Source organism: Scyliorhinus torazame, chromosome 3 (genome assembly GCF_047496885.1).
Source record: "Scyliorhinus torazame isolate Kashiwa2021f chromosome 3, sScyTor2.1, whole genome shotgun sequence".
In the NCBI taxonomy this organism is placed as follows: Eukaryota; Metazoa; Chordata; class Chondrichthyes; order Carcharhiniformes; family Scyliorhinidae; genus Scyliorhinus; species Scyliorhinus torazame.
In genome coordinates this window covers 22,568,150-22,580,609 of record NC_092709.1, presented here as the reverse complement: position 1 = coordinate 22,580,609, position 12,460 = coordinate 22,568,150, and the positions used below count along the sequence as shown (strand labels likewise).

At 41.3% G+C, this 12,460-nt stretch overlaps 1 protein-coding gene across 4 annotated transcripts in view; it reads right to left on the bottom strand.

Moving 5' to 3' along the window:
• wrn (WRN RecQ like helicase) overlaps positions 1-12,460 on the bottom strand; it is a 146,088-nt gene that overhangs the window by 43,239 nt on the left and 90,389 nt on the right. For all 4 annotated transcript variants that reach the window (XM_072495402.1, XM_072495404.1, XM_072495401.1 and 1 more), the window contains 4 exons: positions 10,990-11,084; positions 10,806-10,881; positions 7,652-7,731; positions 4,257-4,344 (listed from right to left, as the gene is read on the bottom strand). In XM_072495402.1, the coding sequence (XP_072351503.1) occupies positions 4,257-4,344; positions 7,652-7,731; positions 10,806-10,881; positions 10,990-11,084 (339 nt within the window). The remainder of the gene's footprint in view (positions 1-4,256; positions 4,345-7,651; positions 7,732-10,805; positions 10,882-10,989; positions 11,085-12,460) is intronic.

Here is a 12,460-nt window from a genome sequence, read left to right as displayed (position 1 = left end):
CTGCAGGCGGGCCTGTGCCGTGGGGACACTCTTTCCCTTCCGCCTTCGCCACGGTCTCCACCATGGTGGAGGTGGAAGAGACTTCCTCCACTGCGCATGCGCGGGAATGCCGTCAGCGGCCGCTAACGCTCCCGCGCATGCGCCGCCCGGAGATGTCATTTCCGCGCCAGCTGGCGGGGCACCAAAGGCCTTGTCCGCCAGCTGGCGGGGCGGAAATTCGTCCGGCGCGGGCCTAGCCCCTTAAGGTTGGGGCTCGGCCCCCAAGGTGCGGAGCATTCCGCACCTTTGGGGCGGCGCGATGCCCGACTGATTTGCGCCGTTTTGGGCGCCAGTCGCCGATACCGGAGAATTTCGCCCCTGAGAAACACACAAAATACCAGCCTAAATTATTCACTTAAATTCCAAAGTTGGAATTAACTCTGCTGAGTCAGATGGAGCCAAGCAGACAGACAATATCGACTAACTGTGCATAAAATGAGGTTACCCAATTGGTTTAATAGTACATCTGGTTATACATTTACTAAAACACAGAAGGAACCTCCTGTAAATATTCTAATTACCTCAGAGGCCAATGTTCATTGATCCAGAGTTAGTGACTGAACCAGAGATCATTTCAACATTTAAGAATAATTTAGATGGCGGATACTGTTTGTGTAGGGGATTGGTTGCATTTTCTATGACATTTTATATTGAAAGCACCAAGAGATAAATTTACATTCTTGGAACTTAAGACAGAATCTCAATAAAAAAAGAATGCAAGGGATATCTCGACTGTACATTACAAGAACAAAAGCGTTAGGATAAAATATTACTTAGGGTCCATGTGCTGAATTTCAGATATGCCTCTTCAATATAAAGGAAGTAAACTGGGGGCCAGTGTCTCTGGCATAGTCACCTATGTTACATTTTGCCCGTGTGGAGAAGAATGCCAGAGCCTGTCTCACAGAACCTCAACATCAATCTACTGATATGTCAGACTGTGTTGGGGGCATCAATCATGTTAAGGAAGAAAGAATATTGGTACTGGCTGAGCCCACCAATAACCAATTCTTAAAATATACTTGACCTACAAACATACAAATTAGGAGTAGACCATTCAGCCCCCTAACCAGCTCCGCCATTCAATAAGATCAAGGCTGATCAGATTTTAGCCTCAATTTTACATTCCCACCTACCCCCAATAATCTTTAACCTCCTTATTCATCAAGAATCTATCTAGCTCAGGGCAGCACAGTGGCGCAGCAGTTAGCACTGGGACTACGGCACTGAGGACTCGGGTTAGAATCCCGGCCCTCGGTCACTGTCTGTGGTGGAGTATGCACATTCCCCCAGTGTCGGGGGGGGGTTTCACTCCCACAACTCAAAGATATGCTGGTTAGGTGCATTGGCCATGCTTAATTGCCCCTTAATTTGAAAAAAAATTGGGTACTCTAAATTTATAAAAATAGAAAGAATTTATCTAGTTCTGCCTTAAGATGATTCAGACTCTACTTCCACCACTTTTTGAGGAAGAGTTCCAAAGACACGTGACCCTCAGAGAAAAAGATTCTCCTCACCCGTTTTAAATGGGCAATGTTTTGTTTTTTTAAACAGCGACCTCTAATTCTTTGTTCTCCCACAAGAGGAAACATCTTTTCCATATCCACCCTGTGGTAGACCCCTCAGGATCTTGTATGTTTCAATCAAGTCGCCTCTTACTCTTCTAAACTCCAGCAGATACAAGTCTAGCTTATCCAACACTTCCTCATGAGGCAACCCTCCCATTCCAGGTCCAAGTCCAGTAAACTCCAACTTGCTTAATTTTCTGTTCCATCTTCCTTCTGATTCAATAAATCACTAACTCCAGGCCAGGATCTGATTTCTTAAGTCTAGCACTTTATTGAACTGGCCAGGTGCGACTCTTCAACTTTGAACATTGGTATTCCATCAAAGCACAGCCCAGTTCAGTTTCCATCTGACACATGCATTTCTAACAGGAGCTATGGTTTCTCTTTAACCCAAGGCCACCAAAGCCAACTTTAGCACCTGTAATGCTGCCCAGGCCAAACCAGTACAAACCAAGAATCAACAATTGGGTCTTCTTGTCTGTATAGTTTATCTAATCACACAGTAAGAATCACTGATCCTTGGAGGAGGAGCCCATTAAACCATTTTTAAGTGCTCCCCAAAATAAATGAAAAAGGCCAAAAAGTGAAATTAATGATTGACTGAGATGCTGTATGGCTGGTCACAATCACTGCAGATGAAGAACTAAGATCAACCTGGAGGAGCAGGGATATAATGCACAAAGAGCAAATAGTTCAGCTGACAGAGCTGGTGCACTGATGGAACCAGTGAGCCATTTAAAAAGAAAAATCCCATAAATCTGACCCTGCTTCTTTCAATGATTTTGACACAAACTTTCTCCCCTTCAACCTGAAAACCAGCAGAAAGTCCATGCTTAGTGCACAAGAAATAAAGTGGTTGGGTGTTGCTAATGGAGAGGAATGGGATGGGAGGGAGGGAATTTTCACCGGGGGAGCAATCAAATAGTAACAAGATTGAACAACTGAGGGTTTAGGGACTGAGGGACAACTGAGGGACAAGGATAGTTTAGTAATTGGTAACGTCAGCAGAACACAAAGAACTGGATCAAGTCCAGCCGGAAACCCTAAGGTGAGGTTAAATTCACACCAGTATCATCCGGTAGACCTACAAGCCTATCCATCTGGTGTGCTTTATATAAATTAAGAAATCAAAATAATAAAACATTGGCACCACTGACTATACAGCCTTCTCCTTCTTCGGTAATCCCTTGTGAACGAGAATGACTTTCTTTCATTCTGGAGTTGTGGTTCTGAGATGACTCAAATGTTCAATGACGAATGAACGCACTCAGCCACAGATGGAGCAAGTAGTTTTTGATGAGGCGGGTGGGTAGGATGCTGGGATTTTGGTAATCTCCTTAAACAGTTTGCATTTGCCCTCCACCTGAACCTGTTGGAGACGATCAAAATGATTGGCACCTTCGTGGATGCTCCTTCTCCAGTTTGGGCAATGCAGCCCATTGAGTCCACTCCAGCTCTTTACAAAACAATCTAGTCAGTCCCATTCTCCCGCTCTATCCCCATAGCCCTGCAAGTTCATTTCCCGCAAGTGCCTATCTAATTCATTTTGAAAGCCTTCATTGTACCCATTTCCACCACCACCCTCGGCAGTGAGTTCCAGATCATTACTACACACAGTGTAAATTGCATTCAAACTTTTCACTGAGTTGTCAAGGAAGAGACAACTGAGGTTTAGATGTTTCCCATCCCTCGCCCCCCCAAAATAAAAACGCAAGTGCAAAGACAAATTATTCCTGTCCTCTTGCAGTCTGAACATCAATTAATGCCATCACTAATATCTCCTATTTCGACCTCAGTAATATTGCCCAAATTCGCCTTTGTTCATCTGCTGTTAAAACCTTGTGCATACCTCTAGCAATGATTATTCCAGCAAACTCATGCTGATCTCCCACATTATAACTTCCGTAAACTTCAGGTCATCCAAAATTGAGCTGCCTGTGTCCTAGCTTACACCAAGTGTCATATCATCCGTGCTCATTATCTACATTGGCTCCTTGTCAAGCTACAGCTTGGATCTTAAAATTCTCATCCTTGTTTTCAAATCCTCCAATGGCTTTGCTCCTCCCTCCCTAATCGCCTCCAGTCACACAATCCTCTGACCTATCTGCGCTCCTCAAATCCTAGCCTCTTGTGCACCCCCAAGTTTAGCGCTCCACCATTAGTTGCTGTGCCTTCAGTTGCCCACGCCCAAACACTGGAATGTCCTCCCTATACCTCTCTCCCTCACTTTTCCATCCTTTAAGCCGCTCCATAAAACCTACCTTATTGACCAAGATTTTGATCATCTGAGCTTATACCTTCTTATGTGGCCCGGAGTTAGACTGTTTTATAATGCTCCGTCGAAATATTTTGGGATATTTTATTACATTAAAGGTGCAATATAAATTATTGTTGTTAAAGTGACACTCGAAGTTCTGGAAAGGAGTGAAAGCCAGCTCTCTTGTAAAGCATATACTGTGCAGTATGAGGATTATGAAGAATATTATTTGGTGTGCTCTGTGGTTACTCGACTGATAGTGTGAAAGTAAACAGATACAAAATAAATGTGTTGGGGGTTTTCCCCATATGCCTACAGAAATAAGTACACAAAAGCACACAGTAGTTTTGAGATGATACGGAAACAAAATAACATTCTGCTAAACAACATACCTGCAGCTCCAGTTCCCTGGGTGATACGACTCGTTCGGAAGGAATGGGCTTTACTGGGGAGCCAGGTGAAGGTGGAACAAAAACGTGACTGAGGAGAAGAACATAGAGGAGAAGTTCATATTTTGTATTCAAAAAAAGACTTGCATTTACAAAGGCACCTTTCACTACCACAAGATGGTATTTTGCAGCCAATTAAGTACCTTCATTGAACAGTGGCACAACAGTGGCAAGTGGAATTTAACCCTGTAAAGTGTGAGGTGTTGCATTTTGGGAGGACTAACAAAGCAAGGGTATACACAATGAACAGTAGGACAAGGAAGTACAGAGGAACAGAGGGACCTTGGTGTGCACGTCCATAGATCGTTGAAGGCTGCAGGACAGATAGATAAGGTGGTTAAAGAAGGCATGAGGGATACTTGCCCTTATCAGCCGAGGCATAGAATATAAGAGCAGGAAGGGTTTTATGGAGCTGTATAAAAGGCTTGTTCGGACATAGTTGGAGTGCGGTGTGTAGTTCTGGTCGCCGCACTATTGGAATCATAGAATCCCCACAGTGCAGATGGAAGCCATTCGGCCGATTGAGTCTGCACCGACCCTGTTTCAAAAGAATACCTTAGCTAGGCCCAATCTCTTGCTGCAACCCCACCTAACCTGTACATCTTGGATACTAAGGGACAATTTTAGCATGGCCAATCTACCTAACCTATAGATTTCTGGACTGTGGGAGCAAACCAATCACCTGGAGGAAGCCCAGGGAGACACGGGGGGGACGTGCAAACTCCATACAGGTAGTCACCCAAGGCTGGAATTGAACCAGGGTCCCTGGCGCTCTGAGGCTAAGGCTGTTTTCCTAAGAGGAGAGAAGGCTAAGGAGGTGTACAAAATTATGAGGGACATAGATAGGGTAGATAAGAAGGAACCTTTCCCCTTAGTAGAGAGGACAATAACCAGTGCCATAGACTTAGGGTAAGCGGCAGGAGATTTAGAGTAGATTTGAGGAAAAGCATTTACAGAAGGTGCTGGGAATCTGGAACTCACTGCCTGAAAGGGTGGTGGAAGCAGGAACCCTCACAACATTTAGATGAGCACTTGAAACGTAATAGCATATAAGGCTACAGACCAGGTACTGGAAAATGAGGTGAGAATAGATAAGTGCTTGATGGCCGGCAATGACACGATGGATCGAAGGGCCTCTTTATGTGCTGTAAAATGCTATGACTCCACAACAGTGGCTACCCTTCATAATGTAGGAAATGTGGCACAGCAAGTTCCAACAGCAGTGTGGTAATGACCAGGTAATCTTATTTATATGCTGACTGAGCAATAAATGTTTGCCAGGACACTGGGGATAACTGCCCTGGTTCTTCTGCAAACTAGTGACATGGGATCTTCTGTGTCCACCTAGGAGGACAGAGAGGCCTCAGTTTAACCTCCTGTCCAAAAGATGGCACCGGCGACAGCGCAGCAATCCCTCAGCACTGCACTAGACTGCCAGTTTTGATTTTCGTGCTCGGGGTGTGGCGTTGGACTGGAACCCATAACCTTGTGGCGAGAGTGCTGCCAACTGCAGGGCTGGCAGGTAAGTGGTCAGTAAGGTACAAGTTATTCCATTCAGAAAATGTATTTAAGGTGGATTCAAATACTGTGTTTATTTCTGAGGTAAAGGGGCAATGGAGGATTAATTGGGTCCAATTCTGGATGATGTCAGAGATACCCATCGTGCCGCCCTATGTCAGAGATACTCAATGTTGATTTGGAGCCATGTCCGTTGGTATCAGACTCGCCGGTGCTCCAGACAGAGGTGAAGGCGAATGTTCATGCCCGGAGGCAAGTCCTGCTTGGGTGGTGGAGTCCTACTCTGCCCAGTGCCTCGGCTTGATTGGGTGACCTCATGTCTTTCTTACATTTGGAGAAGAATAAGTACACCATAAGGGGGTTGGTAGACGGGTTCTAACTAAGATGACAGCCATTAATTTCCTTTTTTAAAGAGCTAGTCACCGCCAGTTGTTAAGGGGTTTAGTTTAGTTCTGTGGGGTTAAGTTAATCTGTACTTTTGCTGGTTTGTCTTGTTCTTTGATATTGTAACTTGGGTTAATTGTTTTATTATTTTGTTTACAATAAAAATATTTTAATAAACATATTTTAAAATAGCATAGTTTGAAACAGAAGTTCTCTCGCTCTACCCTGTATCCTGCTCTCTGCAATATCCCTCTCGGTCTTCCAAATAGCTGGAAGAAAACCAGCTGCCAGCCCTCTGGCCATACAGTCCTGAAGCTGGCATATGGGTGGTGCATTGCTTAGGAGGGACTCTTTCACAGAATCCCTCCCACAATGCTTGGGGATGCACATAGCCTTATGTTCTGCAATGTTCTCCAGCAACACCATCACGAACATGAGAAATGAAACACGCTGTCACTATACCGTTGCATCAGTGCAAGAGCTTGTATTCACAGACAAAACAAAAGAGCAACATTATGACACTAAAAGAAAATCGTACTTTTGTTTTTTACGCTGGCGTGGGAACGATACTGCCACTCTCATATACATGCTTAAATTATGCTAAACTATTAAAACTAGCACACTGTAAGTTATGTTTGCCCACGCAAGACACAACATCATGTGTCATGACTTAAAGGAACAAACAACAGTCACTGCTGATCTGCTTATGTAATGGAGGATTCCCTTTATGGCTTTAAGCTTACAGGAGTGTAGCCCTCATGGACCTGACTAAGCACTCTGCAATGTGCTTATAAATCTCACTGTTACACACCAACACTTTATTGATCGGTGATTTTAGAGTTCATAGCCATCGAATGCCATGGATACTTCAGCATGTTGCCATTATTTTTGGGCTTTATTATTTCAGATCCAACTAGAACAGATGTGTCCTTTAATAATCTACAAACAAAAATGCTAACAGCCTAACGTATAAAGGGAATTCCAAGATCTTCACACTGGCATGCAAACTATTTGTAAAGATACACAAAAACAATCAAATGACACATTAGCTTATGGCTGAAATATTAATTAATCAAGAGTCTGAAAGAAGTGGCTTTCCTGCACAATTTACTGAACTGTCAGTTTATTGAACATGAATTTAAAATCTCTCACTACGGACTCCACATCCCAAAAGGAGGCAACTGTTGCTTTAATTAGGAATTATTGTTAAATACCTGAACCTTTTTGTAATTTGTGAATCATGGTGGCAACTGGAGTCTCGTCATGCATCCACGGTTATGATTCAGTCTTCACATTATCAATAAAATCAGCTGCTCATCTCAGCCAGCTGGTTAAAGCATCAAGGGCCAGACCTTCCACCAATTATGAATGGGCAGAATATCTAGCCTCATAACCCAACATTATGTACCCATTTGAAAAATCACCAACAGTTGTACCTTTTAACTGTAATTGCGGAAAACAGCTTTGCATTCTCTTTTTCCTTCTCTCGTCCAAACCGATCACGCAATGACTGTTTCTAAAAGTTGAAAAATAGTACAATTTGTTTGGTGGAAAAAGTTATGAATTGAGGAACTCAACATTAATACACTCTTTTTAAATTGACCACCTATCCAGAATGCAAAGTGATAAGGAAGGACGAAAGAAAGTCAAGCTGAGCGATGAAATGATGACATTTTGTTTGAATTGGGCTGACTGAGGTGAATCCAACAAAAAGTCAATAAACTTTGACCACGTGTCTGCCATTCCCAGTCAAGAAAATCATGTCCTCCCCCCCGACCCCTGCTCCATCCCTCCAAGTCCTACACTTCAATATTCATTGAATTCTTGATTACTTCATGCCACCAAACCTGTGTTCAGTCATTCAACGCTGTTCCACACTCTTGGAGAAAATTTCTAACTTAATTCTGTTTTTATGAAATGAGGAATTCACACACATAAGGTGAAGCTGACTAGCAACAAGCAAAGCAGGAGTGAGGGTCGGCTGTTGGTCAAGTTGGCCTGTGCTGAACAGAAATGCCTCCGTGAGCTTTGGCAAGGGGTGAAGGAAAAGTGACAGTATTAACTGGGTTGGTGGTAAGTTGGCAGGGAGCAGAACAGGTCTCTGCAAATTGGCAGGAGGGAGATAAAGGAGCAGTGTAGGATGCAAAGAAAGAGTGAAAGGCTGCCGAAAACGGCTGGGAAAATAATATTCTTCGCACTTTACAGAGCTTATCCTTCAGGCAAGTTTTAGTTTTAGGTTTGTAACTAAATTATTTTTAAAAAACATTTTTTATTGTTTTTTCTATGTCCTGGGCCATGTAAAATTTCAGCATTGCTTGGTTTTGACAATTTATACTGTTGTTCAATGTTAGCAACAAACTATTTTAACACATGACTGCTAATAATGCACAGCATTATTTTATTCCTATTACTTAAGAAATCTAGCTGGCCTCCCTCCAGGCAAACATTATTCTTGGTCAGTGGATATCCCATAAAACTAATTGAGTGTCCATGTCCATACTATGTTCCAAAACAAAAAAAAAAATCACCATTTTCATATTGTTAAATGGACATTTGTTTCTGAAAATTTTTTATATTAATAAATAATTAGAAAGATCATCTTTATAAAGATCATGGGCGGCACGGTAGCACAGTGATTAGCACTGTTGCTTCACAGCGGCAGGGTCTCGGGTTCAATTCCCGACTTGGATCACTGTCTGTGTGGAGTCTGCATGTTCTCCCTGTGTCTGTGGGTTTCCTCCGGGTGCTCCGGTTTCCTCCCACAAGTCCCAAAAGATGTGCCTGTTAGGTGAATTGGACATTCTGAATTCTCCCTGTGGACCCGAACAGACGCTGGAGTGTGGCGACGAGGGAATTTAATGTAAGCCTACTTGTGACACTAACAAAGATTATTATTATCATTAAAGGTTTTTTGTTTGTACTGCATCACTTCTACGTGGAGTAATATTTCTCATCCACATTTTACTTGGGTAAAGCACAAATGAATTTATCCCACAAACAGGATTATCCCACAATTACTGTGTCACAATTGCTAGGGAATCACAATGAAAAACTGCTGATGCAAGTATGCCCTTTGTAGTCTTATTATTAAAAGGGTAAGTAACTAGATAGCATTGTAGGTCAAAGCACCATCTGGGTGAAGATTCAAACCAGACTGGATAAAAGTCTCTTAAGCCCCCAAATTAAATTACTTTGGCGAGTCAACACCATTACGAGTAAGGTTAGTACACGCATAGCACAAATGGCTCATATTTGTAATTAATTTTCATTCTCACTTAAAAGAGAAACTAGAATGGCAAGTGTGAACAATTAAGTAACACTTAGATGCAGTAAATGGTTATCAACCATAAAAAAGTCCACACAATTTAACTTAATTCAAATTATATGATTCAATTAAATTCCAACTCTGCTGGGCTGTTTAAGTTGCCTAGTTCAAATTATTGGACAGATCAAATTCTTTTAAAATAGTGCAAAAAGGAAGGAGCAAAGTGTAAAAAAGATGCACAGCATCTGGTTCACCCTACACTTGTGGAGCGTTCAAGATTAAAAACTGGTGCACAACTATAAATATTTTAATCTCCATCACTGATGCCTTTCAATTTGATCAATGCAAGTGTAGCAAAATGTGAGCTTCTGGTTTACTTTAAAGAACAAAATGATTTGGTTCCTTGATGCAAGTAGAAGGCATATATACCTTTCACCCAAATAAACTGGCTTTGTTTATTTTACATTTTCTACGATTAAAATACAGCCATGCAAAGGAGTCAAATCTCCCAAGCAATATTCATTTGTTTTGTGGAGTGCACGGGTGATTTATTTAAGTATTAGGCCCCTTTGCAAATTATTTTTGCTTAGTCATGCACACGTGGTAACGTCTGCACAATCAAGTAGGGACAGAGAAAACAATATTCCGGAATATATAACACTGTCTTTGTGAAGTTTTTTTTTTTTTTTAAATTGCACGCACATTTGGCTTTATATCACTATTTAATTATGAATAAAGTTAGCAGCTCCTTATGGTTGTTATCTCTGGTCTGCCTGGTAATTGTTAAAATTTCAGGTGTGCAGGTTTATGCGGACAAGATTATTAAATGGAAATAAATTGCTGATCCTAGGAGATGAGATCAGTTCTAAAAAGGCCTGTAACTTATGGATAAGACAACATGAATCAAATAAGAAAATATTTACCTGAACAGATTTTTTTTTTTTTTTTTAAAGTTTGAACTTGTACATATTGGAATATTCTTGCAACGTGTTCCATAAATAACACAATGCCTGGATTTACTGTCTGTCCATTATCCTCAGTAGCAGTGAGGAAGGCTGCATACTCATGTGATCATTAGTTTATAATTCCACAAGTATCTTGGATCTAGGAACATAAACTCTACTGGACTGAAAAAGTAATAACAAAAGGTACAGAGTACCATAGGCGCAATAATATAAAATGTAAAAATCCCACAAATTTCAATTAAGAACTGGAAAAATTAAATACTTCCCATATGTGCAAATTCTACAACAGGAGATCAGAGAGACAATTTAAAGTGATTACTTCCCAAATAGCAAATTCAATCGAAAGTGAACAATAGAGACCTGAAGATCCAACTGATTGGCCAATGGAGAAGAACGTTGAGAGAATATCGTGGATGAGGTTGGAGATGGAACTTGACTGTAACAAATTAAATCACATGTGAAATCAAAGAACATATGTGCAATTTAAAAATGAAGTAGACACTCAGGAAGATGCTGTTCAATGCAATAAGTACACAATACGTACCCTTTTGGTAGAACGGGTGGACACAGCTCTTTAGTGGCCTGAAGTAAAAGAGTACGGCAGGACTCATCAGCGGCCTTATTTAACCAGGTTCTTCCCTATGTAAATAATAATTTTCAGGCCATAACTTATCAAAGAATACAGATTTCAGTTACTATTTTAGTGGGACCCGAAGCATTTGTGTAGCCTGCTTAATGCGTTGTTCAAAATCCGTTATGGCAACTTTGTATGCAATGATTTTGTGTATTTCATACTAAATGATTCTTCTACAGAACCAGCCTTATGTCCCTTAGGTATATACTTTAATTTCCCATAATTGTATTTGAAAGGTATTTCAATAAAATATATATACTAAAAAACGGTGTTCAAGGATTTTATGAGAAAAATGTATTGCACTGTTGAATTTTAAGGGCTAATTTTACTTGCATGTATTTATAAGCAAGTAGTTTCAACCACCAATCTGCATGTTGCAAAATCACAAGCATCATTCACAATCGATAGCTGGTCCACACAGCCAGCAGGGGAGACTCCTAGCCGGAAGCATGCATGGATCAAATCAGTTTTTTCATTTTCCAGGGATCCATCACAACAACAGCCTCCAGCCAATACTATTCTAAGTTATCAGTCAATGGCAATATCAAGCACCCAATGTGAAGTAGCACCAGTCAGATGCAGAATATACTTCCTTCTACATTGTACCAACTTCAGCAACCCAGTGTCACAACTATAAACTAAAAATCTACATGACACTGACCATCGGCATTGTGAATGAGGGCTAATTTGTTCAAAATGCTACTTTCTTCGCATTACTAGGGTAGGTCGGGTTGTGGGTGAAACATGGGTGGAGCAGAAACCATTTTGAAGACAGAAACAGGCACAAGTCATTCAAATCCTTCGAGCATGTTACGACATTTTTGAGATCACGGTTGATCTGCAGACAAACTCCATCTGCCCACCTTGACTCTTTATCACTTAATATTCTTTGGCTAGCTAAAACCTATCCATCTCATGTTTTAAAATAATTCATCTAGTGTCTATTGCTTTTTTGTGGGAGAGAGTTCTGCACCTCCATCATCTTTTGTGTGTCAAAGTGTTTCCTAATTTCTCTCTTGCATGGATTGGTTCTTGGATATTCCCCTGTCTTAGATTCCCTCAACAGCATAAAAGATCTCTCTCTATTTACCCTGTCAATTCCTTCTAAAATCCTCAATCAAATCACTGTTTAACCTTCCAGGGAATACAAACCTTTATCTCACATTAGAGATGAGCATAAAACATAGAATACTCCACTGTAGTGCTGAGGGTGGCCTGCATTGTTGGAGGTGTCATCTTTTGAATGACAAGTTAAAAACAAAGTTTGCACCTGCCAAGTGGATGAAAAAAAATCACAGAAGACAGGGAGTCACCCCCATTTCCAGGCCAATATTCATCCCTTGATCAACGTCACTAAAGAGATTATCTGGTCATTATCACA